Raw genomic sequence first — 24,112 nt, 5'->3', positions numbered from 1 at the left:
TCTCTCTCTCTTCAGCTGCAACTCCCCCCCTTGGGCTTGCAGCTCGCTAACACACGCCCATCCAACACAAGGGGGCAGACGAAACCCGAGTATTTACTCAGCCACTCATATAAGGGCCTGAAGAGACTCCAGCGACACAGTGCGCCGGAGCTGCAACACATACGACAGATATAAACGAAGAAAGGCCGTTGGTATCCTTCGAACCTGGCACTAGTTTGCTACTGAGGTTACTGAACGAGTCGCATTCCCCACAGTTGCTGCTGCTGCTGCTACTGCTGCTCATCCGCACCAAAATATTTTGCTGCTGCGGCGGCGGGAAGTGCACCACTGCAGCAGACAGCAGCGGGGCCCGGCTCAGAACTTGGCTTCAGACAAAGCCCAGGGAGACAGAAAAATGATACTGCGTAGTGTGGGGCGGTGAGTCACATAGAGGCGGTCAGGCGACCAGCAGCTGTGCACCTGACAATCAACTCCTGGCTGCGGTAGCTGCTGCGGCTGCTACAGCCCTTGTTCCTGCAGCTCCTATGATGCTGCTGCTCCTCAGCTTCCTACTCCTTGCTGCACTTATGCAGCAGCAGCTTTGCAGCCTGCGAGTCATCTTCCAAGAACAAGAGGGTGAATGGTGCGGGTGGGTCCCTCGGTCATTGGCCCTCTTATTGCGGGGCTGTAGATAATCTCTCTTCTTGCCTTCATGGAAAAAAGAATAACGGAAGAGACCAAATGGCACATAAAGAAGATGGAGACATAAAAGGAGACAGACAGCCGGCTCCTTAGTCCTGCCGAATGTCTACTGAAAGTGTTTGAGTGACTTCCTCGTAGTCCAAGGTGAGGCTGATTTGCGATGGGGTTATGCCGCCGCCCTCCCCGTCCCGCTGTTCCTGCAGCTGCTGTGGCTGCTGCGTCTCCTGTGTCTCGCCTGCCGGCGTCTCCACAGCAGTAGCCTGCCCATCGAACCTCGCGAACGGCAGCAGCGGCACCTGCAGCGGGTTTCCCTCATCTAAGGCGGGATGCAGCATCAGAGTTATCAGAAGCAGAGAAGAGGGGTCCTGCGGGTCCACAAAGTCTGCGTCAAGCAACCCCCCTACGTAGCCTGCAGCAGCAGCAGCAGCTGCTGCTGCTGCTGCTGCTGCTTCTGCCTCTGTCGGAGTACCACCACCACTAGCAGAATCACACTCACTCACGAGTGAAGCTGCAACAGAGGAGACGGTGCTCGCGTCCGCTACGGCGGCAGGCTGCAGCAGCAAGTTCCTGGACACTTCAGCAGCTGCTGCAGTGCAACACTCACTGACATCCTCCACGCCATCAACAGCAGCAGCCGCAGCAGCCGCTGCTGCCGCTGCTGTTTCTGCCACCATTGGAGAAGTCGAAAGGGGACGGGCGGGCATGACAAATCCTGGAGCGTATGGATTAAAAGCAAACTGCTTGGCCTGCTGCGTGCCGCTGTTGCTGGCATTTTCTATGGCGCCCGTTGCGCCCTTTTCCTCCATCTTCTTCTGCCTTTCATGTTGTATTTGGCCTTGAGTACTGCCGTTACCCGAAGAAGCAGCAGCAGCAGCCGCGGCAGCCGCAGGAGAAGCTGCGGAAGAGGACAGAGGAGGGAAGTCCCACGTGATTCCCGCTTGTTGCTGTTGCTGCTGCTGAACAATAGCAGCCTGTTCGGCGGTGACGGCAGCAGACGCACATGCAGCGTAGCTCTGATAAACCGCAGCACGGCCTTGATATGCTGCCTGCTGCATTGAGAAGTAATCGGGGATGTCGCTGGCATTAAAAGAATAAAGATGCTGCAGCAGTTGCTGCTCAGGCCGGAGGCTCTCGCTACCCACACACGCCCCGTACTGTCTCCTTGGGTTTTTCTGCCTCCCTAGCTTCTTGCCCACTGCACCACCACCACGAGACACCCGACTACCTGATGTTGCACCTGCTGCACCTGCAGCTGAGCCTCCTACTGGAGCTGCACCTGCTGCGACGCCTGCTGCTGCTGCACCCTCCGAGACATACGCTGTCTCTCTCCCGCTGGCAGCGGAGGCACCCGCCAACTTCCCTGCAGCAACATTCAAAACCCCTCCACACGAAGCTGACAGCTTGGTGCTGTTGTTGCTGCTGTTGCTGTTTGCAGCTCGATCTCGCTGCGACACCAACACCTGCTGTTGCAGCCGTCCCTGCTGTCTATTCGGTTGGGGCAAAGTGTCCGCGCTGTCTTTGCGCCCCGCCCCTTTCTCATCCTCTACCACATTCGCCCCTGCGCTGCTGTTGTTGCCGCTGTTGTTGGTGCTAATGGGAAACTCGGGAACCGTGGTAGCTGGTGAGACACCGCACCGCTGTACCTGCCTCCCTGTGTGGCTGCCTCTGAGGATGACGCTCTTGTAGCTTGCATGCGAGCCTGTCTCACAGCAAAGACTTGCGAGGCTGCTGCTGCCGCTGCTGCTGCTGCTGCTGCGGCAAAATTCCCCCTTGTTGCTGCTGCTGCGGCGGGAGCTTCCCGTGTCAGTGCTCACACTCTCAAACGCACACGACGCCCCTTCGGTATGCGGTTGGAGGTCGCAGGTTGGGCCTGTGCATGCCCCCCGCGCCGCTGCTGCGTTGGCCTCTGCGGCACCTGCGGGAAGAACCTGCTGCTGCGGGTGCTCCTCCTGCTGCTCTTGTTGCTGTTGCCCTTGCTTCTGCAGCTGTGGAGAATCCGTCTCCCCACCAGTTGCTGGCAACGCCTCCGGTTCCCGTCTTTGCGGTTTAAGGCGCAGCTGCAGCAGCAACGAGAACAGCAACAACAGTAGAAGTAATGCGTAGGCAGCGCAGAGGGCAGAAGGCACAGCCGCGGGTGACCCCGCTAACCACAACTGCTACAAAAAGCTTTTGCTCTCTCCAACTTTCGGTATACTGGGACCCTCTAGCTGGGTGCCAACCGTCATAAGTGTCTGGGCAGGTTTCTGCCTTCTCACCTTCCGGTGATGCTTCGTTAAGCAAGCCTCGTGCGATAAAAAAGCATAGTCCAGACGGTGCAGCCCAACTGCCGCAGAGCTCAGGAATTCCCGCAGCTGCGACTCCTGCTGCCGCAGCGTCTGGCAAGCCGTCGAACTCACCCACACCTGAAAGAAGCAGCAGCAGCGAGAGCGGCAGCAACTGCAGCAGCAGTAAATATCAACAGCGGCTAAACTGCAGCATTCGAAGCAACGGTACAGGGACACTCCCTGCAGCAGTGGCTGCTGTTGCGGCAGCAACTGCCGCAGCTGCTGCTAGCGGTTCTACAGAGCCACTCACCTCCACCTTGTGGCTCTTGTCGTTGTTGCGGAGACAGAGCACTATTCCTGTAAGGGTGGACAACAGGGCCTTCAAGGGACGTCTGTTGCGCTGCTGCTTCTGCTCGAGAGACCGCAGCAGAAGCAAAAACACTCCCTGTACGCACCACTGTCACACAATACAGCCGCCTCTGCACCGGAGAAAGGCCTCGGAGATCCCCCTTGTGCCCAATGGCGAGACACAAGAGCAGCAGGCTAAGCAGCAGCAGCTGCAGCTGGTACTGCTTAACAAGGGGTCCGAATGTAAAATAGCAAAAGCGAGACAACAAACCAGCAATTCGCTACAAACAGCGCTAAACAGACGAGAGGCAAAGGGCGTAGATCAAACGCAGTGCTGCCGAGGGAAATGAAAGCTGCTACTCCACCGTAGTCAGCAGGGACTCACCACTGCTTGAGATTTTCCGGCAAGGTTTCTAATGACGAAGTGGCCCCCACCCCTATTCACAGGGTCCTCCCACAGAGGCAGGCAGCCTCCCACACAAGCCGCTATGTTCACTGGAGGCGCCAGAGCCCGAGTTGACAGCAAATTCCACAATTCTACGACACCCCGTGCCGACCCCACACGCCCTTTCGCAACACACAGGGATACGCACACACGAGCACAAGCGGAAGTCTATTCCCATGAAGTTATGTGTAGCTGCTGCTGCTGCCCCTGCCCCTGCTCCCAGTGCTGCTATTGCTGCTGTTGGTGCTTCGGCAGTGCTGAGGACGATGAATATGCTGAGTCGCATGAAACCAGCGACCTACCGATCTGCACAAGGCCCCTCTGGTAGTCCTCCTGCAGCCGTCCTCTGGTGCTGCTGCTGGTGCCTTTACTGCTGCTGGTCCCCTCGTTCCCTATGGGGTCATGCCTGAACACAGCATCCGCAACACAACACAAAACACTATCTTCACAAAGCTGCTGCAACCAGAAGGCAACCAGAGCGTGCAGCTGCTGGTGCAGCTACTGGTGCTGCCACACTTACCACAGATGCCATCCGCAACTTTGGGGGGGCCAAGTGGCCCCTATCGGTCGCTGGAAGTCCCTGTCGTCTTCCAGAATGGCTTCCTGCTGCTGCTGGGGTTGCTGCTGCTCGCTGGGCAAAACTTGAATGTCCCTCTTTGGAGTGACCAGCCCAGCGGTAACAGCAGCGCTGAAGAGGCATGCAAGGTTGGGGTGTCGGTACTGCCTGGTGCCTGCTCCTGCTGCTGCAGGACCTCTGTCTACATAGCTGCAGGGCCTCCTGGCAGCGGGAGGGCCCCCAGGGCGCTGCGACTGTCGCTGTATACCAACAGGGGTCACGTGGTAGGGCCTCCGAGGGAATCGGCGCTGCAGACACCAAAACCAACAAGTGCAACAACACTTTGAGTAAAACTGCGTGGAGCCTTGCAGTAACCTGTCGTCAGATCCCCAATATCACGGGTCCCCTACCTATGGCGTACCGCCTATAGTCTAGGGCTTAAGGTTTACGGATTCGGGTCTGAGGTTTTGAGTTTTGGGTTGCTTACCACGCTGCTGTCTTCATCGTCGGAGATGGGCCAGTCAACCCAGCGGCGCTGTCGTCGGGGCTTCACCGCAATCCAGCCGTCTGCGTCTTCTTCTGCCGCCCCTTCTGGCGTCGTGGTTGCACTTGCCGTTGCTCCTTCATCCGTTGTTGTTGTTGCTGCTGCTCCTGCTGGTGATGCAATCCGCCCTGCATTATCCCCTGCCACGGGTTGCTGCGGCGAACGGCTCCAGTGCGCCGCGGACGATGCTGCAGCAGCACCAGCCACCTCTTCTGCTGCAGGTGCTGCCTCTGCTACAGTGGCTGCTTCTTCCGTAGCTACTGCTCTTGGCGCAGCTGATGCTCGTGGTGAAGGGCCCGCTGCTGCGGCGGCGATTGCTGCTTCTGTTGCAACGCTTGCTGCTGCACCTGTCGTAATTGATATTGCTCTTGCGTTAGTGTTCGCGGATTCTGTTGCAGCCATGGGAGTAATTTCTGCCGCTCTCTCTGCACTTCTTGAAGAAACAGCACTTGATGCAGTAGTATCTGCTGTAATCTCTGTTACAGCCTCTGCTTCAGCTGTTTCTGATGTGTCAGCAGCAAGCCCCTCAGAAGCCCATGCATACTGTCGCTTGGGGAGATGCCCTTCAATACTGGCTACTGCAGCAGAGGTGTGGCGAGCAGCTGGTTTATCCTCGGGGAGTGGGGCTGTAGCGGCAGGAATTGCTACTGCTGCTCGAGCAGCAACACCATCAGCTGGTGCAGCTCCGGCCGCATTCACCGCGGCCCCCTGTTCCTGATGGCCTGCTGGCGATGCGTCTTTTCCTCCGCTGCTGCTTCCGCAGCAGCTGTTGCTATAGTCGTCACCTTGCTGCCGGATGGCCTTCACTTCTTCAAAAGCACTTACGGGGGTACCTGCTGCTGAGGCAGCTGCTGCTGCGGCGAGATGTCGCATGGGCTGTTCTGCGTACCTCAGCTGCTGCAACTGGAGGCTTGAGAAACAACAGCATTCACCCCATCTACTGGCCGGAGAGCCACAGCAAGACAGTTGCTCGCAGCGGGAAGAAGGGGACACAGCAGTACTGCAGTACATGGGGGGCGACCTCCAGCCGCTTGCTGCTGTAGGGGATGCTGCCAACCAGTTGTATGACTTCCCGCCAGCTGTTGTTGCTGCTCCTGTCGTTACTGCTGCTGCTGGCGCCGATTCTGTGTCCGTCGCTTTTGATGAGGGTCCTGTGGCCCCTGTCGCTACCACTGCTGCTGCTACCCCGTGTAAGCATGGAGGCAGTAGCGGAGCCCTTGTGTATCCCAGATCCTCCTGTGGAGGCGAGCTCCTGCCCGCACCTGTGGATAAGGGAATCGACATTGTTCCATTGCAATCCGCTGCTGGTCCTTCGGCATCCTCCTCTGCAGCACCAGCTGTAACGGCGGCAGCAGCTGCTGCTGCCGCCGCCCCTGGAGTTGCTGTAGGTCCTTTGGAGAAACAGGAGGGGCCACTCGGTGGCCCAGTGCTCCCACGAGGAGACTGGCTGCATGCGCCGCCCCCAGATGTCCCGGTAATGAGCGCGGCCATGGGGAGGATATGAAAATGAAGAGCAGCTGCGGCTGCTGCTACTGCACCGCGAGGCCCTGCCGTGCAGAATTTGCTGTCTGGCGGGGCCGCAGGGAACCCCGAATCAATACCAGGTGCGTTGAATAAAGCGTGCAGCTTAAACAAATAAAACGCAGGGCAAAAAGGAGACGGGGTGGCGCCGGGGAGCGCCCTCCGTCCCCCCCAAACACCGCTACGATGAGGAGGCCTCAGCAGCTGCTGCTGCCGTGGAGGCAGCCGCCAGAGTGTGCTGCAGATGCAGTTGCTGTTGTTGTACTAATAATTCCGAATATTTCGTCTGCTAGTGTCTTGAAGCTTCTGCTGCTCCCGCTGCAGCAGCAACAGCCGCTGGTCCTGCTGCCGCTGCTCCTGCTGCTATTGCTGATGTTGCAGCAACGTCCTTGTATGCGGGGGCCGTCTCCTGGGTTCCCTAGAAACCTAAGGCTCTCTTTCTACATATAGAAGTCCCTCTCTTAATTATTTGTTCAGCAGAGACCAAGGAGACACTTCGCCCCCGAATTCCGATACGGCAGGCCTCAGCCACTGGCCTGCCGGCCCCGGCCCCCCACTAGGCAGCAGCAGCAGCAGCAGCAGCAGCAGCAGCAGCAGTAGGATGGCGTACCGTAGCAGCCCAACCTGTCTCCTCTCCCTCTATCGCTGAATGCGAGAGTCTTTTTACCAATGTCTTTCTGTATTATCCTTCAGGAGCCTTCAACTGGGGTCTGCTCTACTACATTTTGGGGCCCCCCCGGGGGGCCCCTTGTTACTGCTGTCTGGGCCGCTGCTGCCCCCGGGGGCGTCGCTCACTGCAGCGCTTGTCGCTCTGCAGCGGGCGTCGTGGTTGCGTTACAACACAGCACTTCCTATGTATTTCGAGACGTCAGACTTGTAGTTATGGTTCATGCTTGTTGCTACCCCAACCCCTTCTGCGTCGTCTCGCGTTCTTTCAAAATGAGTTGCCGTAGCACGGTCTGTAACAGGCTCTCCCAGAATCTAGCTCGTGCACTTCCACATGCGTGAGTGATGGATGTTGGGTGTTAACCAAGTTTATAATAATTTATATACAGTATTGGTGCATGCTGCACAGGGGCTCAGGTTTGCCTGCATGTGGGGTTTGTACCATAGTCAGTGCCATGTTGGCAAGTTTCTATGGGGTCACATGAACCCGTACCCGGCCCTGGTACACAAAGAGTACGAAAGCAAGAGGTCTCAACGACAGTCCACCGTGTAGGTATATACACCAAGGAAAGCTTGTTTGTGCCTGTAGGTGGGGCCGTTTTGCACCACGATATGCAGGAAGGTGCGGCGGCGTCACTCATGACAGGCCACCTCCTCTGCAACACCGCCAGAAGCTTGAGCTTGTGAGCTCAGGACGCCTGAAGACTGATGAAAGAAATCGGTAACACCTAAGAAGCATTCATGATAAGGGTTTTGGCATCGTTTTAGCTCCTGATAGTCCTCGAAAATTAATCCTCGAGTCGTGCTGGACGGTTAGCTTGCGCCCGAGTTGCAAGAATGCACCGGGAGTTGCATTATATGGGAGTTGCATTATAGTCTGCCCCACAGTGGCAATTCTGTTAGGAGTTGGTTGGTGGACCTTTACTGGCCCTTTAGAGGCAACCGTCACGCAAAGAGAAGCGTTCAACGGTTCTCTCTTAAGTAGTGGAGCCGGTACATATTCGACCATTAGGGGCCCAGTGTCGTCACTTCTCTGTTCAAACCGATCTTCAGTCCCAAACAAATGGCGAACACTTTTCAGTACTTCTACTATAAAACAGTTTTTCGACCACTGGAGAAAGCCTTCCCAATCAAGTATACTGGGAGTGTAACCAACGCGATGAACGAGGAACTCTCCTGTCTCCGTATTGGTCCAGTCTTTTATTCCGCAACTTCTTTTACCTGAGACCATCTGTTTCCTTGTTAAGTTGCGTCCCTAACCACTCTCTAGAAGGTCGCGCGTCTGAGAAGCTCAATCTCAACAAGGGACAACGTAAAGTCACCAGCATACACGACAATCTCGTATAAAACCAGACGTAGCATGCACTCTGATTTCTGCACACTGCTGTTTCTCTTGTTGCATGCATCTCCTTCTAAACGACGTTCACGTGCTAGGAAGTCGTAGCTAAACCAACATACTAGTAAGACGGGTGGCTCGATCTTTTTGGTGGCCTATGATGATGCCTCCCTTGCGTGGGAAACATCCTGTTTTTTCAGAATATACCAGCAGCAGCAGCATGGCAGCCATCTCAAGGAGACCCTACACATTGGATCTAAACGTTCCAGGATCTACCGAATAATAATCGTTACGGAGAGGTGCTAGAACCTCCTTAGAGCTTTCTAGTGCAAATTTGTAGTGCCCGTTACTATGTGAAACACCGTGAGCTCCACTGGCCAGTTGCAGACACACTGTTGCCACGGACAAGCCAGTAAGCCAGTCGCACGGCCACACGGCTGCACCGTACGTGACTTCATATCGATTAAAATTCAGGTTCCCCGAGATTGCTCACAATGGAGCAATGCGCTTTCGTGTTCTACATCTCAAAAACTGTTGTGTGCCACGCCTTCAGCATGCTTGTTGGCAACCCATATAGTGCGGGGCACTACAAACAGTAAACTTGTAAAATGGAAAACAGCAGTTAGGCGCGGACTGCAGGTGGGGGGAAGGGATATAACCAACAAACAAGGTGCTTCGCAAGGTCCTACCCTGGGCTCTTTAGCAGCTTGCGAAGGAGAGGTGACAAACGTGTAAGACCAGCCAGCCTCCAGAAGACTGCAATGTGTAGATTAGTGTGGGTGACTTCGACTGGATTCGCGAATGGTATTATGCAGCATAAAGAAAGGAAGGCTGGACCTTTGCCACAGATTATTCCCCGTGGCGCATAGCAGGAGTAGTGATGTTGGCGGTCTAGAGGACCACTGCGCATTTGGCACCCTAGGAGACGGCCGTTACTTAAATAAAAGCACAGGTCAACTTACATGAATAACATCTGCTGACTGGTAGGGCCTTGCGTTGGTATGGGCTCGCGTTGCCACAATAGTGTGGATTCAGCTCAGAACGCTTATCTGTGCTGGATGCCACATATTTGGATATGCAACTACTCTGCTCCAGTAGGTAAACTGTACTAAACAGTGTAGCCTGGCACCATGGCATCCCACCAAAACCAACGTGCCCGTTCGCTCGAGTTCATTTTCTCCGTCTTGGCGCCACAGCTGGCCTTCTTGGGGTGATGGGGAGTGTTTTGAGCGCACCTGTGAAGGCGTAAAGGGGATTTCGTGCACTTCAGGATTGGCGCAGCATCCTTGTATGATTAAGAAGAAACTATTGTTCTCAACTGCAGCGAAGCGCCGCATGTCTTGAAAAGGCAAGCGCTGCACAGCTGACTAGTCCAGGTTGTCATTGTTACTTGCGTTCCGCCTAGCCACGAAATAGCATTCAGTTGTACTGCAGAGAGCATCAAATACGTGTAAGGCAATGTCTTTATCGGGGGTGCGAACGGTAAATGTGACTTCTTGAGGCTCAGAGGAAGGTTTTCTTCGACGAAGGAATCGGAGCCAATCACAGGCCCATGACGAAGTTGCCTCCATTTCACGTTGCACATTTCTTCTGCCTCCGGCGATTCGGCGCCTCCAGCAGACTTGACACTTGAGCATCATTCCCAGGAACGAAGGCCTGTGCTGGCTTGCGGATGTTTGCGAGCCTTCTTCTCTATGACCACAGTTAGCTGTTTCTGCACTGGCGCAGCTCTGGTCACGCTGCTTTTGGCCCTTGGATAGTATGCTTCTTGATTCTGAAAGTTTGCGCGCCATAGCTTCTACGAATGAAGGCAGCGGAGTGACGGCATTGCTAGCCTCGTTTCCACCCATCCTATTTTGCTGCTGTGGGATGGTTGCGTGACTTGGATGAGGAGTGTGAGTGGCGCACGGGTCGTTGGTGCCGAAGTGAACCTTGAAGTTGTCTCTTAATGCCCGGACGACGCTGCGCTTGGCAGTGGCATGGCTTAGATACGCTTTGTACGCAGCAGAGAAGTCATTGAGAACGTCCTCCGGCAGCTTAAGCTGATTGGCAACTTTCACGTGCACAACGCACAAGCTACCTTGGTCGTAAGAAGCTCGTTCGTACTCTTCTGATCGATGCGATATGTCGTCATAAGCATAAGCAGCATCATGTCTCTCCCTATTCCGCACGAACAAATCCTGTTGGGCAAGTATAGCGCCCAATATATATGCTGGCATTGTCACAGTGCATTCCTGAATGTCCTCCTTGCGGCAAACCCACTGAGCCTTTCCGTCGCGTAGGCACACAACAAAATCGGACGTCACGAGCAAATAGTCTTTGATTTGATTCTTCCTGTTCTCTTCACCGTGGTGCTGCCTGCGAGAGCGGGGCGGGCGAGCTTGTGGCAAGGGGAAAGACATTATTCCAGTTTGTAACATTCCTGGCACAAGGCTTTTTTGCGTGCTTGCCTCCAGTAAAGCCATGGCACGTGCTGTATGAAGAATGTACGGTGACACGGTCATTTCTGGTGGAAACACACGGCGTGGTCTGGTTTTCTCGACGACAGATTTGTGCCGCAGAGCGCTGCTGAGGCCTGCAGCAACAGCTGCGATGAACACCAATATGGCAACAGCCGGAGAAGCTAAAACGAATGCTATTCGCTGTGCAGTGCCTGCAAATAGGCGCCAAATGCCTGATTCTAGTACACCCTGGTCGTAAATTTGCCGGAGCGCAAGTACGGAGCCTCCAATTAGCTGAACAAATCCAATACAACCTGCTGAAACGCCTTCCAGAAGTGTTTCTGGCCTTTCGATCCGTGCTCGGGACACCCGAATGGACTCAGGCCAAACGGATAAAATGCATTGTACGTCTGTGAGGCCCAATAAATTCAACAGCTTAACAAGTCCTGCAGCAATGTTGCTAACAGAGGTGAAAAACTCGCTAGCGAAGTTCAGCACCAACGTTGAAATACAATGAATGGCCCTCCAGCTTCTTGGCTCAGCATTGGAAGCCTCTGCGGACATGGCAGTCGTGCTAAGTAATATATGCTCAGCAGGTGGAAAGTTACCAGCAAGCCACTAACTGTGTAATGTGTAGTCGTGCTCGGGATAAATGATTTGTGTGTAGGCCCTTCACGTTTGCCCGGTGAACTTGGACTGTAAAAGGCTATCTGCGCCCTCCCCACAAGTTCTAGCCACATAACTGCTGTTTTCCCTGCCCTTTCGACTTGCTCAACAACCTAGTCAGCGTACCGCCAGAGCGATGAGTGGTGATGAGCCGCAAGCTGGAAGACACTCCCGTGATCAAGCGAAGAGGATTTCCGATGACGTCTATCGACGCCACCAGTTTGTGGAGCTGCCAGATGCATTGCTGAATATAAGAATATCCAATATCAGTCACTAGCTGCTCTGCATTTGTGAAAACACACTGCTGAGCCAGGAGCCTGGACTTCATCGGAAAATTCGTTATATCAGTCATTCGATCTCCAAGAACTTCAAACTGACGTATAGCTAAGATATTTCCGTGTCCTGCGGATGCATGTCCCCTCTGCAGGCGTTGAGACCTAGTTGAAAATATTATCAGCATAGGTCTTATCGCAAGTTCATGGATATACAGAGGCTTTAAGGTGCCTGCCACTGGTAGTGTTGCTTGCGGAAAGGCCCGGAGCTGGTGGTACCCAGCAGTGCTAACTTTATTGGCTGCTGCGTCTTGCACCAACAGTATGTTGCTCTCCTGCAGTGACATGAGGAAGAAGGTCCGGTTTTGTACCAGCTGCATAAGAAAACGAAGGAGCACAGACGTAGTATCCGCCTCTACATGCAATGCTATTGGTGTAAGCTCGACATCAACATAATCTAGCAGCGTCGCCTCCTCCGTCCACTGGCCACCTAGCTCAAAGCGGAAAAAGAGGTCTTGCTGCTCCTCGTGGTTCTCCTCCAGTGGGTCCCACGCTGCCAACGGCTTAGTAACGGAATATAGCAGGCCTTCAGAGGAGGCTCCCGCAGTGGCCCCATCTCCTGAAAGGACTACCTTACTTCCTCCATGCCGCTCCACTCTTTCTTCAAGTGTTGCATGTCTCAGAATCGTTCGATGTTGAGCACCGGGAACGCCATTGTCTATCTGAAGGGATTTTATGGAGAAGCGAGTGTCGTATACGGTTGCTTTGTGCAGTCTGCCCACCTCAAAACGAATTCCCGAGACGCAAAAAAATGCGAGTTCATGAGGTGTGGGGTCTACCAATGATATACCAAATCCTTGAATTAGTATCCCCCCATAGAAACCTACAGCCTGAAACGGAGTTTCTGTGCATAAGTCTTCAACTTGCTCGATATCGCTGGATGTCGACGACATCTGAGTCCGCTGCGACAAGTCGCAGCTCTGTCTGTTCCCCCTCCGTTTGAAACCACTACGGAAATTCCGCGAACCGGAAACGTAAGTCGTCCTGCGGCGGTTCAGGAGAGCAGTCATCCGGTTTCGCCTGATTGTCTCCGTCACTCCTGTGCTCTGGGAGTCAGCAGACCCGCTAGACACATGTGGCTCTGCATGGGCTACTGTATCTTCAGCAAACACTGCAGATCCGGAGAAGCTCTCTCCACTGCAAGCAGGCCTGCTACTTCGCAGCTTGCTTGCCAACTTCAGTGTCTCCCTCTTCTGGAATCTCAGGATTCTACGCTGCGACAACGGATCTCTGGGACCAGTTGCTAAACTGCATGGGGCACTTTGTGCCGTTTCATCTGATTCCCACGTCCTTCGCTCCCGACACACTGACAAAAGCTGTCGCTCTTCACTGGGAATAGTCACCTTTCTACCGTCACGGAATGATCGCCAGGCATCAGCCTCTGAATGAGAACGGGCTAGAAGAAATGCCTTGGTTTCCCTTTTTAGTTGTTGCTGCACCCTCTTTCGGCGTATCTTGAAAATGTCGTGGTGCAGGCTCTTCCAAACTTTGCGTGCTCCGAGAGCGTTCTTCAGTGAGGCAGAAGGCGCATCGAGTGTAATGGTTACCCGCCTCCTGCTGCCGCGGACTTCCGTAACGAAGTAAATTTTTTCTTTTGAATTTGGCAAGCTAAGTGGGCGGTGGACTCGAACCCGGGCTATGTCACATGCTTTCACCACTTTCTGGTTCTTGTCCCAGAAAGAAAACCGAAGGGACTTCTTTTCACGCTGTGGGTCCGTCCAAGCGTAGCCAACTTGGCTACCCCTGTCAAGGATCTCCCAAACATGTTTAGTTCGAATGCCACTCTGAGCAAAAGCAATTATGTGGTTAGTATTGTTAACCAGCAGGTATTCAGATGTTAAGGGCTCACTGAATACCACCGCAAATGCAGCATTTTCTAGGGACCGAATAGCAATATGAATGTTATGGTGTTCCCACGATAAGGCCCTGCCTCCCGTTCCAAGTACACCTCGAGGTGCGTACTGATCCGTGCCACTCGGAGGGCAGAGTAAACGTTCTACGGGGGTCTTCAAACGAATTTGGAAGGAGGCGCTGCGGGCTACCGACAGCTGAGAAGACCATACAATCCTGTCTATCGACTGAGCCTTTGCAACTCCATCAGGATACGAATTCGCCTGCTGGGTGGTTGCAGGTGCCTCTGTTTTGGCAAGAGTCTCAATGGCTGCAGGGTCTGTTTTGGTGATGCATATGAGGGCTTCACCCCGGGGTCCTAAAACCTGAGGATGGAATGCGCACTGGCACCCTGGTACGAGACGGAGCGGGGAAGCACTCCCGTTGGTCTCCCTTACCCATATATCGAATGGAAGGCAATTTTTGAGTATGAAGCGGCTGTGGATGCTGATAATTCTAGAGCGGGAGAAGGGCGGGGGTGCTAAAGACACAATGACTCCAAAGTGACGTGATTGCTTCCCCTTAGCTCCCCTTGAAGTCTGCATTTGGACAGAAACTGTTGTAGGACGTCCGACAATGTCAACGCGAAATGCTGGACTTAGCTTAACACTCGGGCCTCTCCGCGAACGTGCAGCTCTTATATCTTCAGCCAGAACCGGTTTTGTGGAGTCCTTTTGCAAAAGAAGATGGGCTGCCTCGTCATCGGGAGCAATTCCAAGTGCAATATATGCTCTACCTTGTAAAGGCACTCCCAAGAATCTCCAGTCTGAGGAAGGCATATACTGAATTGGGCGGCGACAGTAAGATACAGCAAGAGCCTCAGGCTGGCGATTGACAAGCCAGAACGGTGCAAAGACGCGAATCATTCTGACGCATGTGCACCACATGTGCCTCTTGATATTCGTTAAACCCGCGTAGTCGCAGGCAGACGAACTATCACACGGACCGACGCTTGGAGAACTGGCACACTGCTGGACCCATCCCACGACTTCAGCCTGAACTGAAAACTCTGCAGGCTGATGTCTGGAAAGGTGACGGTACATTGTCGAGTGTTGCTGTACCCTATTTCCAGAGCTATCAAGTATACGAGACCGCAGAAAACACACGGTAAGGTCCAGCGCGCTCGCAGGTGAAGGCGCGTGGCAGTCTATCAACAAGGGTTTGGATTCGTAAATATGCCGATACTCCGACCCGCACGAGGTGGTCTCCAACTCGAAGGTAAATCCGCTAGCAGCCCTTTGGATATTGATATCACCCCCCGCAGGTATGTGTGCATAAGGTAGAAAACGTTCCTGGTGATCCGGAGCTGCACCTCCACCAGGGTGTCGTTGTACTGTCGTCGAGTTTGTGGGGATAATTGACACCCGAAGTGGTTCAAAGAGCCGATTTCCAAGCTGCTCACAGTGAACGCTCAGGCTGCCAAACCCGCACTCCATACAAGAAGTAACATAGTATAACAAGGCCTCTGTATTTCTGTTGCAACGCAGCGGTTGCTAACTTACACTTATTGGCGCGTCGAGCCCTACTTCAAAGAACAGCGGGTCTGATTCAGATACCAAGTCTCGGGACTGGCCATAAACTGTAACAGCAATTGCAGTAGACGCTACAGAGCTCGTTTCATCATTGTTGATGTGTGCGTGCTTGCTCAAGGTGGTGCTGACTAGGTCGCAAGCCACATCTGGGCTAGCCCTATTTGTTTGTGTTGATCTGTGGAAGAACTCCAAAACCTGGGGCCGGCAGTCGAAGGAAGCAATACTGTGACTGTTTTCCAGAGCAATTTGTTGAAGGGTGGTGTGGTCCAGGAGGGGTTTTGCCCCGAGAGAGAGAGCAAGCGAATACACGTCGTGGTAGCCCTGTAGTTTTGCAAAAACAGCACGCAAGTGAGCCCACAGAAGTGAAACCCTTGTAAGGAGAGTATTGTAAACTAATAGTCGAAAGCAGCCGCTTAATGGCACCTGCATCCACAATTTAGAATACCAGTCAGTGTTAATAGACACTAACCCCAATACTGTGAGTCACCGGACTGAAACAAGGAGTATGATGTCGTGGCGGCTTACCGTTGTTGCGTTACACAAGTACTCAAACAAATGCGTGGTCACTGTGCCATTCAGTTAAGTGTGCTGCTAGACTGGTGGATCTGTCTATCCACCAAGACGCAAACCCCTCAGTCTCCGATGTATGCTGCTCTAAAAAGCGCAAAACTAACACTGCTCTGCGACGGAATCGTGCCATTTACCTTGGCTTCCATTCCCTGGCCCTCGTAATCAGGTTGATTTGATTGCCGGTTTGAAAGGAGCGACATGAGGCAGCGTTTGGTATCCGCTGAGAGCCGACGGCAGCTAATCTTAGGATGAAACAGCGGTCGCTTTGCGGGAGTGTCTACGTCGCTGTCGCTGCCGTCGCCTCTTTTATAGTTAGGGTCATTCTCTTCGAACCCCAGCACCGCAGTAATGCACGACGAGGGAATAATATACAAGGGCTCTACTCCCATGTCATCTTTCCACCTTTCTACGACACTCTTGTAGAAATTAGGAAAAGCTTCTACTTCTTCCGATGAGGCTGCTCGTAGACCACGAGTCCCAGCAGCCTTTCCATGTATCTTTATGCTTGTTAAAGGCGCAGTCATAACAGCAGCTGCACGGCTCTTTTGCTCCGCAAGGTTCGTATGCTTCCAAAAAAATAGGGAATTTGAGGTCTGTGGCTTGGTAGCACTAGGATCTACAGCCGGCGTACCATCCGGCTCTGAAACGGACAACATTGGCTCCGGCTTTGCTGCGGAGTCTTGAGGTTCCGAAACGGAACCATCATGGGTTGTGTCTAGGCCCAGGTACCCCAGTCTGTGAGCCACAACTGCTCTGGGAAGGATCCAAGACAAAGGGACGTGCACCACTCCCCCGTGTTCTTGAATACTTAAAGGACAGCAAGGAGAGACATGTTTAGTTTCGCTTTCAGGCCTTCCATCCGATGAGGGCGTCTGCCTGGATGTATGTTCGCTGCTAGAGTCTGAATGTACACGATCTGCAGTATTTTGGAATTCCTCATGCACCAGTGGCGCCTCCGCTGGAGACTTTATAGTTGCACGGGAACAGGGAAAATGTGTTGTATCCGTGTTTCCATTTTGGCTCGAATACCTTCCTGGGGATGCTAAGGAGCCTTTCGGTGCGTCGACATTTTGCGGTTCGTCGGAACAACAGCTGGACGTTGTAGTGGAGAAGCATTCGGCAGGTGTGTCAAGTATTGCTACGGCGGGATGGGGAAGAACCTAAGCCGCAGCTCACAGCCTCCCAGTTCTGGGAAACGTCTTTGGCCAAGCGTGTAACTTGAGTAGCTTTTGTAATGTGTAGGAAAGCAGAGACGAGGACGTAAAGGGGCTTACCATGACTGGGGTAGATAAATTGTTTCGTATGGAGACAACCGAAGACAAATAAGTATTAAAGGTTCGGCTGCTGGGTACAAATACGGTTCTGACAAGGATTCGTGCTGATGCATGGAGCAACTCGTGCCGCTGCTTTTTCCTTGCATCCCGCTGCAGAGGGTTATTGACAAGTGCAGGTAGCTTAATTGGCAGCTCTCGCAGGGAGACTTGGCTCCCATCGAGGCACAAGTCATCTATCTCAAATTCCGATCCCGCGATTTGAAGGCGTACGAGCACCTTTCTCGTCTGCCCCTGTTTACACAAATTGTCGGACAAACAGGGCTGGACGTAGCTCTACAAAAGACAAAGTGGTAAAGCAATGCACAGTAGAGCAACAGTAAGGAAGTGGGGGAAATGGGGCTCACATGGTCGTCCAAAGGCACGTTAAAGCTTTCTCCATGACATAGGGATCTCCAGAATCCAGTAACACTCTCTATTCCTGACTGTTCTGCTGGTGCTGAGGTGACGTGGTTGGCATCCGTGACTGCGTTGCATAAACTGCCGACGAAAGTATTGCTGTAGTTGTGCTCATATTCTCCAGCGCCATCTGAAGTGGTCGATAAGGGATTGCTTGGCGCCAAGGGAATCGTTGCCAGGGCTTTTCGGCGCACGATGCCGAAATCATCAGTCACTAAGTAGTTGTCCACAGTCAGGGAGCTGCTTTCCTCTCCCTGTGCACCTGAGGCGCGCCGTTCTGGGTTCAGGACATGGACCAGTAAAGGCAGGCCTGTCATGTTTACTCTGCACGACACGAAGTAGCGATGAGGATTTGACGCTGTCGGCATTCAGCCTTCGGTTCATCTTAACATACTGCAACTAAACACGTGAGCAACCCTAGTTGCAGAGGATGCTTACAACAGATGTAGCGCAGAGCATCTGGCTGGCGGTGAAAGTGAGGATGCCTACAACAAGGGCAGTTGCTGCTCTTCCACGGCCTCATTGTCTTGAGACTGACCCCCCAAACCTTCCCCGGGGGCTCCAAGTGCCCCGTGAACACGGGTCACAGATGGCGAATGAGCTGGAGGACCAGGACAGGTTGACACGTTCTGCTGCTCTGTGTTTGATTCGTCTTCATGGACCGATGCAGGTGCCGATCCTGCAAGGCTCGGAGTCCTGCTGGGGCGATCTTCTTGGGTTGTGCCATCCATGCAGACATTTGGAGCAACACCCTCAAATTCGCCGTTAGGTTCCTGAAGGAGCTGTGTTGCCAACTTTCTCTGCGAAGCAGCGAGTAGAAAGTTCTTCGTTCGGCCATCGATGTTTTTCGTCTTGACCTTTGATTGCCTAGAAAGCCCTGCAGTCATTTTCACATTGCAATCTAGCAAGCAGGAGCTCCAAGTACTGTGGGAAAACACGAAACAGGTGAGCAACAGCTGCTCTAACGATCCCTCGTGGCCTGGCGCTCCAGAAGGAGAAGAATCAAGGGAAAAGGGATTTCGATGAAGCTCAATATGTTATCCTACTTGGTGAAGTACCGCTGCGGAGTGCAGAGCGCAGAAGGTGGTGCCTGCAAAGGAAACTGCCCAATTAGAGCGGTTGCAATTATTGCCTAAGGAGACCCTGCCGTAGCGCACATGGCATGAATTGTTGCTCTGTTCGACTTTTCTGTGCTTCCCCATGTGCGGCATATACACGAATGGACACTTGGTGCAACGCCGCTTCGGCATGGTACCGGCCCTCACTTGTTAAGTTGCTCATGCAGTGCTCGCTGAGCTGCCTCAATGAGATTCGCGGTGTCGAGCACTGCATCCATAAGGAAAGGCGCTGCTGTTATGTTTAGCCAGGAGCACTGCACTTCTGCGCAAAACTCGGTCCCGTATTTGCCCCAAATTCTCGCGAGCCGTTGGAGCTTTTTACTGCGATTGCTGACGTCCTTCGTCAAAGCGTAATAACTGTCTTGCACGTTCGAGCCTTTTCGGTACACTGAAGCCGGAATGTATTTTGTCCTCCTTTGCAGCTTTGGATTAGAAAGTAAAGAACGTTGTCGTCCGTCTTTCGGTTTAAAATCCTTCACATGGCTTCCTGAAAGCCACGTAGACTTTGCTTTCTTTAACACTGTAGGCCGCTCGGTAAACTGGCGAGTGCCTTTAACTCCGAGAGGATGAGCTGATAGCGTCCTCAGCAGAATATCTCCCGGGGTCTACGTAGCAGCAGCAATGCAGCGCACTCCACTTACGCATTAAAGTGCCAGAAACCTCACGGACGGCTTGTTGCCTGCCTAATCACCAGTAAGAGTGAACGTACGTATCGAAGGTCCAACGAGCAGTGCCACGGTTCCAAGACAGACTCTAGAGCTATTCTTTCCTTATGCAAAGCTTCCGCAGATATCATCATTTTAATACCGACCAAAACCTCCTTCGGCTCCCCCGCACCACCCTTTTGCGCGCCTTTTGGTTTTACTGAAAACTGTGTCGACTCTTTGTGCACAACCTCTCCGACTTTCCGCCTTCCGTTCAACGCTTGTGGCAAACGGACAGAAGCTATCTCTGGTGGAAGACGTTTCAGCGCAAACCGGCCGGCTACCGACCTTTGTCGTAATCTTTTCGTGTTCTTTACGTAAGAGTAATTTCCTTGATCTGCTTTGAGATGGCGCGCTTCGAGGAAAGAGGAGAGCCTGCAGAAACTAAGAGGGCCGTAAACAAAGCAAGTGCGCAGCCGTATTTGGCATGGGACAGGCATAAAAACGAATGATTTTTGTTCCGCGGTGCAAAAGAAAGAAAACTGCCCAATTAGAGCGGTTGCAATTATTACCTAAGAAGAGCCTGCCATATACTGCGGGACAAAAGCTGTCAAAGCTCTTACTCGAGACCGCAGCGAAGTTCTAGATCTTCCACGGTGAAATGCAGTGACGGGCTTTCGAACTGTATGCATTCCATCCGTAGTTTCAAACTAATAACCGCATCTAGGGAGTTCAGTAGTCTCCAAAATAAAGGCAAGGTCTTGTTTGCATTTTCACTGCCGTCGGCTATACATTCACCGACAGCAGATGCACGCTGCCTAGACTCTGCATGGCAATCAAGACTACTTGCTTTGCTTTGTGAGACCGGTGAGCCTCCTGTGGTGCTCCGTTTGAAGCCTTCGTCGACCCCCAAACCCCTCGATGTGTCCACCAACGGAAAGGAACCTTCGGTGGAAGGCAATGAAGACTCTGCGGTCTCAAAAGATGATTGAGGTCTTCCGAGTTCCCCTCGTGATAACTCAGCAACAGGGCTGGTGTCCGCAACAATTCCATCATTTTTGTTATGAGTGCGGTAAGGCGACGTCGAAGGTGGCCTTTGATGAGAGGTGCGCGAGTTCTTGCGATCGGTCGTTATCCCTGTACCATTAACATCTGAGTTTTTCATTGATCCATCCGTCTGCTTCGGCCCAGAGTGCGTCTCTGGTGCTTCGGTTTGCATCTCTGAGGCTGCCGGGGGGGGTTGTAAGAAAAGCCTTTGGAGAAGTTGAAGCAGTGACACCCCAGCGACTACTATTGACGGCTCCAAGTGTACCTGCGAGTGGATGGCACAAGTGGCCTACTGTTCACCATGAATACTTTCATGAGAGCTGCCCAGTAAGTGCCCAAACTGTGCAAACTCGTCATAGCTGCTATATGCCATAGCAGGCATCGCTGCGTAGCCATAATCCGCTGAATGTGCGTACCACCAAAGGCTCCAGCTCGACTAACGCGTCTCCACTGTTATTGAAGTTGTTTCCCTTCCCTCGACAAACGCTTGCTGTGTGTGTGCTGTAGGTTCTTTCTGCAGATTCCGCACCAGTAACCTCTGGAGTCACCCCATCCTGCATGTTCCCTAACAGAGGTTGCCCAGCTCGTTTCCAAGGAGAGCCGCCAGTATAGCTGGGCTCTTCAACAACTGTGTAGAACGCTCTAACTCGGCAGCGACACCCGTCGACGATTGCGTGCCTTTGTACAGTCAGAATTGGCTGACACCCGGGTCTTGGCTTGCGACTTGATTCCATGGAAGCTCGGAAACCCCTACCTTGGCTGGCAGGGCGTGTTAGGGGGATCTCTGGTGAGGGAATCGCAACTAGTTGAGATGCAGTTAACGAATTGGATCTTTCTTTCTTGTTGCTGCACGACAGGTTACGCGCAATTCGGTGTCCATCAAGAAGCGTTAATGGAAGCAAGTCCGGTGTTCCATATCCAATGGGCCTCATGCAGCCTCCGAGGGGTGGACGGCGTGCATTCTCCGTTTCAGGAACTCCAGAAATCTCTCTCAGTACTTCTAATAAATGGACCAAAGGTTTATCTGAACCTCCTGGGCCTTGCAATAGTTCCGCTCGCACTTGATTTATGTTCACCAAAAGCCTCAAGGTTTGCTGCCCACTGGGAACTCTTCTCACTATGTCTTGAGAAGTTATAGGTTCCACTGTACATGAATCAGCTTCTTCCGTATTAGCAAAAGAGTGGCACTCCGAATAAAATGAAGTGGCAGCAGAAAAGGAAAAGACGCAAAGAGGAGGTGCTGTGGCTAGTATTGCCTCCAGTAAATCAGGGGTGCCTTCCCTTGACGGTGTGTCAGCTTCTGTTCCCCTGTTCCGGCCACTTTGTCTCAAGGCAGTGGGGGAGCCAACGACGCTGTCTAGCCCATGCAAGGCCATGGAACTGGAATCGAGGTGCTGAGAAAGAGCACTGCTACGGCCCTGAACCCTTTGAGGTACTGAAGCCAACTCCACAGGACTCCTTCGACGGGTTCCTTGTCGCGTTAAATAGTTTGGAATCTGGACCTGGTCTTCACTGCAAAATGCCGAGGATACTGGCAAGTTAGGATAGGGCGAAGGTGTACTGGTAGGCAAAACTACATCGCAGTGAGCGACGACAATACTAGCACGAACTCTCCATGGGAGTTTCCCACCATTCTGCATAAGAAGGCCATCCAGAGCATTAATATTCCTTTTGGCGGGTGCATTTGTCTCCCCGTCAATTGCACACCCTCTAGTGGGCTGTCCGCTTTGGAAACACGCACGACCGCGGCTCTGCCGGTGAAATGGATGCCCACAAGTCTGAGGTCCAGCCTCTGCCGGGGCTGCGGGTGAACAGCTTAGAGTAGCTGCTGTATACGCTTTACTAGCCTCACAAGCCACTTCTTCTCCAAGAGCTGCATCACAGGCAACACCACAGTAAGGCTTTTATCATGCGGCTGTAAAGACATGGCAAATTGGTCGCTGCCCTAGGTACTAGACATACCGATATGTTCTGAAAGAATCCCCCAGTCAAGCGTTATCCGAAGAGGTGTGCATCGGACCTCCAAGCAATGTAGAAGGTTTTTAAGACAGAAAGAGGCTTCAGCGGAAACAGCAGGAACTTTCGTTGCAAGCGCTTGCCATGTCTCTCTCGTTGCTATCGCTCTGTGTAAGCTTGACGGTATGAAAAAGCACAGACCTCCTACCAAGTCCTCGACCAGGACTTCTTCCTCACCAGCGTCCCTGATGTGCGTATAAAACCTAGACGAGAAAACGGAAAAATGTGGCTTTGCAGCAGCTGTCTCGGCGCTTTCTCCACATGTGATGTCTCGTGCGGTGCTACCTCCACAAGCCCTCTGGCTGGATGTTGGTTTGCATCTGGAATACTGTTCTTCCACTTTACAAGTTGGTTCTGAACTGTTTCCTCCCCTGTAACTCGCTGAGTACCGCAGTCCTGGATACTGAGGTGGAAACATCCAGCGATTCGTTAGCCTCAACCGTTTGCTAACAAGCGCCTTTCGTAACGCCAAAGCGGTTGCAGAAGGTAGCGCAGTTCTTGGAGAATAGTGGCCATGAGAATTTGCAGCTTCACAAAGGGCAGTGGCAACGTCAGTGGCAGCTTCCTCAACATCAATGGCGTTTGTGCGTTGGGGAGGTATAAATTGGAACACTGGCGCAGACCAAGACTGCTGGACTGGAACCCCAGTACACGAGTCACAAATGCCTGAATCCATAGTCAAATGGCTAATATATGCCGGCCCACTGGATGCACAATTTTCGGAACTTGCGTTGTGGCCTGGGAAACAAGTGGCTTGAAAGTGTTTGCGTCCGGTTTCCGCATCTCCCCTTCCCTTCTCCCAGTCATGGCCTCGACCCTTTGATTCCTGGGACACAAGCCCAGGTGTTTCAGCCGGTAATGACCGTCCCATGGAAACGCACATCTCATCCAAAGTTGCCGTGCAAGCGATGCTTGTACTTTGAGCTGGGCAGTTTATCCGGATACGTGAATTACCCATCCTACACCTTAGAAGTACGCTGTTGCCGGGGCTCTTTGGGCGTTTTGCCTCCGAGCGCACTGCATTTTCAGTTGCCTCTGTAGCGTCCGCGGGAGTTTTGCACTCCTCTCTGTAGAGTCGAAATTCAAATATTGACAAGCCTAACTTGATGTCGAACCCAATTAGGCCATTCGACGGGGTTTCGTTAGTTATCAGTTGTGTTTGAGATGGCTCCACGGTGGCATCATCTTCTAGTGTTCTGCAGATTTCGTTATCCAATTCAAGGCGTCTGTCGATTCTGTCTTCTACGTCTTCGAACGCAGATGGCCCTCGTATTTGTTCATTGCAGTTCGATACAACGGGCTGAAAGTTAGTGCTGTTATTACTCTCTAGCATGGATAGTTCCGAGTCACGCAAGCTTGGGCCAGCTTGCTGCAGTCGGTTGATGGGGAAAATATGCGTTGTGCGTTTGCGAAGTATCGTGTGGTTTGGCCCAGGAAAGCCAGAATTATGTAGACTGCGATGGAGATAAAAAGCAACTCGTCTGAAAGTAGAGCTTTTCTCTATGTTGTGCAGCGAGTCCATGCTGCCTCCTCCAGAAAAATCGCTCAGTCCTCCAGACGTCGCATCGCGCACAGTCCTCCGGTGCCCACGACTACTGTAACGCCTGGCAGTTTCCGTCGCATACCTCCCGCGAAACATTCGATCCTGTAGCTGCACAATTTCAGGTACCACTGTGTGTATTCGTATGCGCTTTTCGTGACCCTGCTAAGGACAGAAAATGGTTCGTGGGACGCATGCTGGCATAAAAAGTTTTAATGTCTCCTA

At 52.9% G+C, this 24,112-nt stretch overlaps 2 protein-coding genes across 2 annotated transcripts; both read right to left on the bottom strand.

Annotated features, from left to right (window-relative positions):
- Positions 1-770: 770 nt before the first annotated feature.
- Positions 771-6,329, bottom strand: EMWEY_00007090 (hypothetical protein, conserved; the record flags this gene model as incomplete). Its single annotated transcript, XM_013481789.1, has 7 exons — positions 771-2,738; positions 2,937-3,083; positions 3,256-3,354; positions 3,679-3,860; positions 4,041-4,144; positions 4,259-4,602; positions 4,782-6,329. The coding sequence occupies 7 exons, from the start codon at positions 6,327-6,329 to the stop codon at positions 771-773; spliced, it is 4,392 nt and encodes a 1,463-aa protein (XP_013337243.1).
- Positions 6,330-9,728: 3,399 nt separating this feature from the next.
- EMWEY_00007080 (AGAP005082-PA, related, related) lies at positions 9,729-18,409 on the bottom strand (the record flags this gene model as incomplete). Its single annotated transcript, XM_013481788.1, has 9 exons — positions 9,729-11,356; positions 11,595-15,084; positions 15,193-15,543; positions 15,927-16,117; positions 16,424-16,545; positions 16,822-16,952; positions 17,067-17,351; positions 17,471-17,846; positions 18,012-18,409. The coding sequence occupies 9 exons, from the start codon at positions 18,407-18,409 to the stop codon at positions 9,729-9,731; spliced, it is 6,972 nt and encodes a 2,323-aa protein (XP_013337242.1).
- Positions 18,410-24,112: the final 5,703 nt, after the last annotated feature.

The sequence above is a fragment of the Eimeria maxima genome, genomic scaffold (assembly GCF_000499605.1).
Source record: "Eimeria maxima Weybridge genomic scaffold, Emw_scaff42, whole genome shotgun sequence".
NCBI classification, from domain to species: domain Eukaryota; phylum Apicomplexa; class Conoidasida; order Eucoccidiorida; family Eimeriidae; genus Eimeria; species Eimeria maxima.
This window is presented reverse-complemented; position numbering and strand designations above follow the sequence as displayed.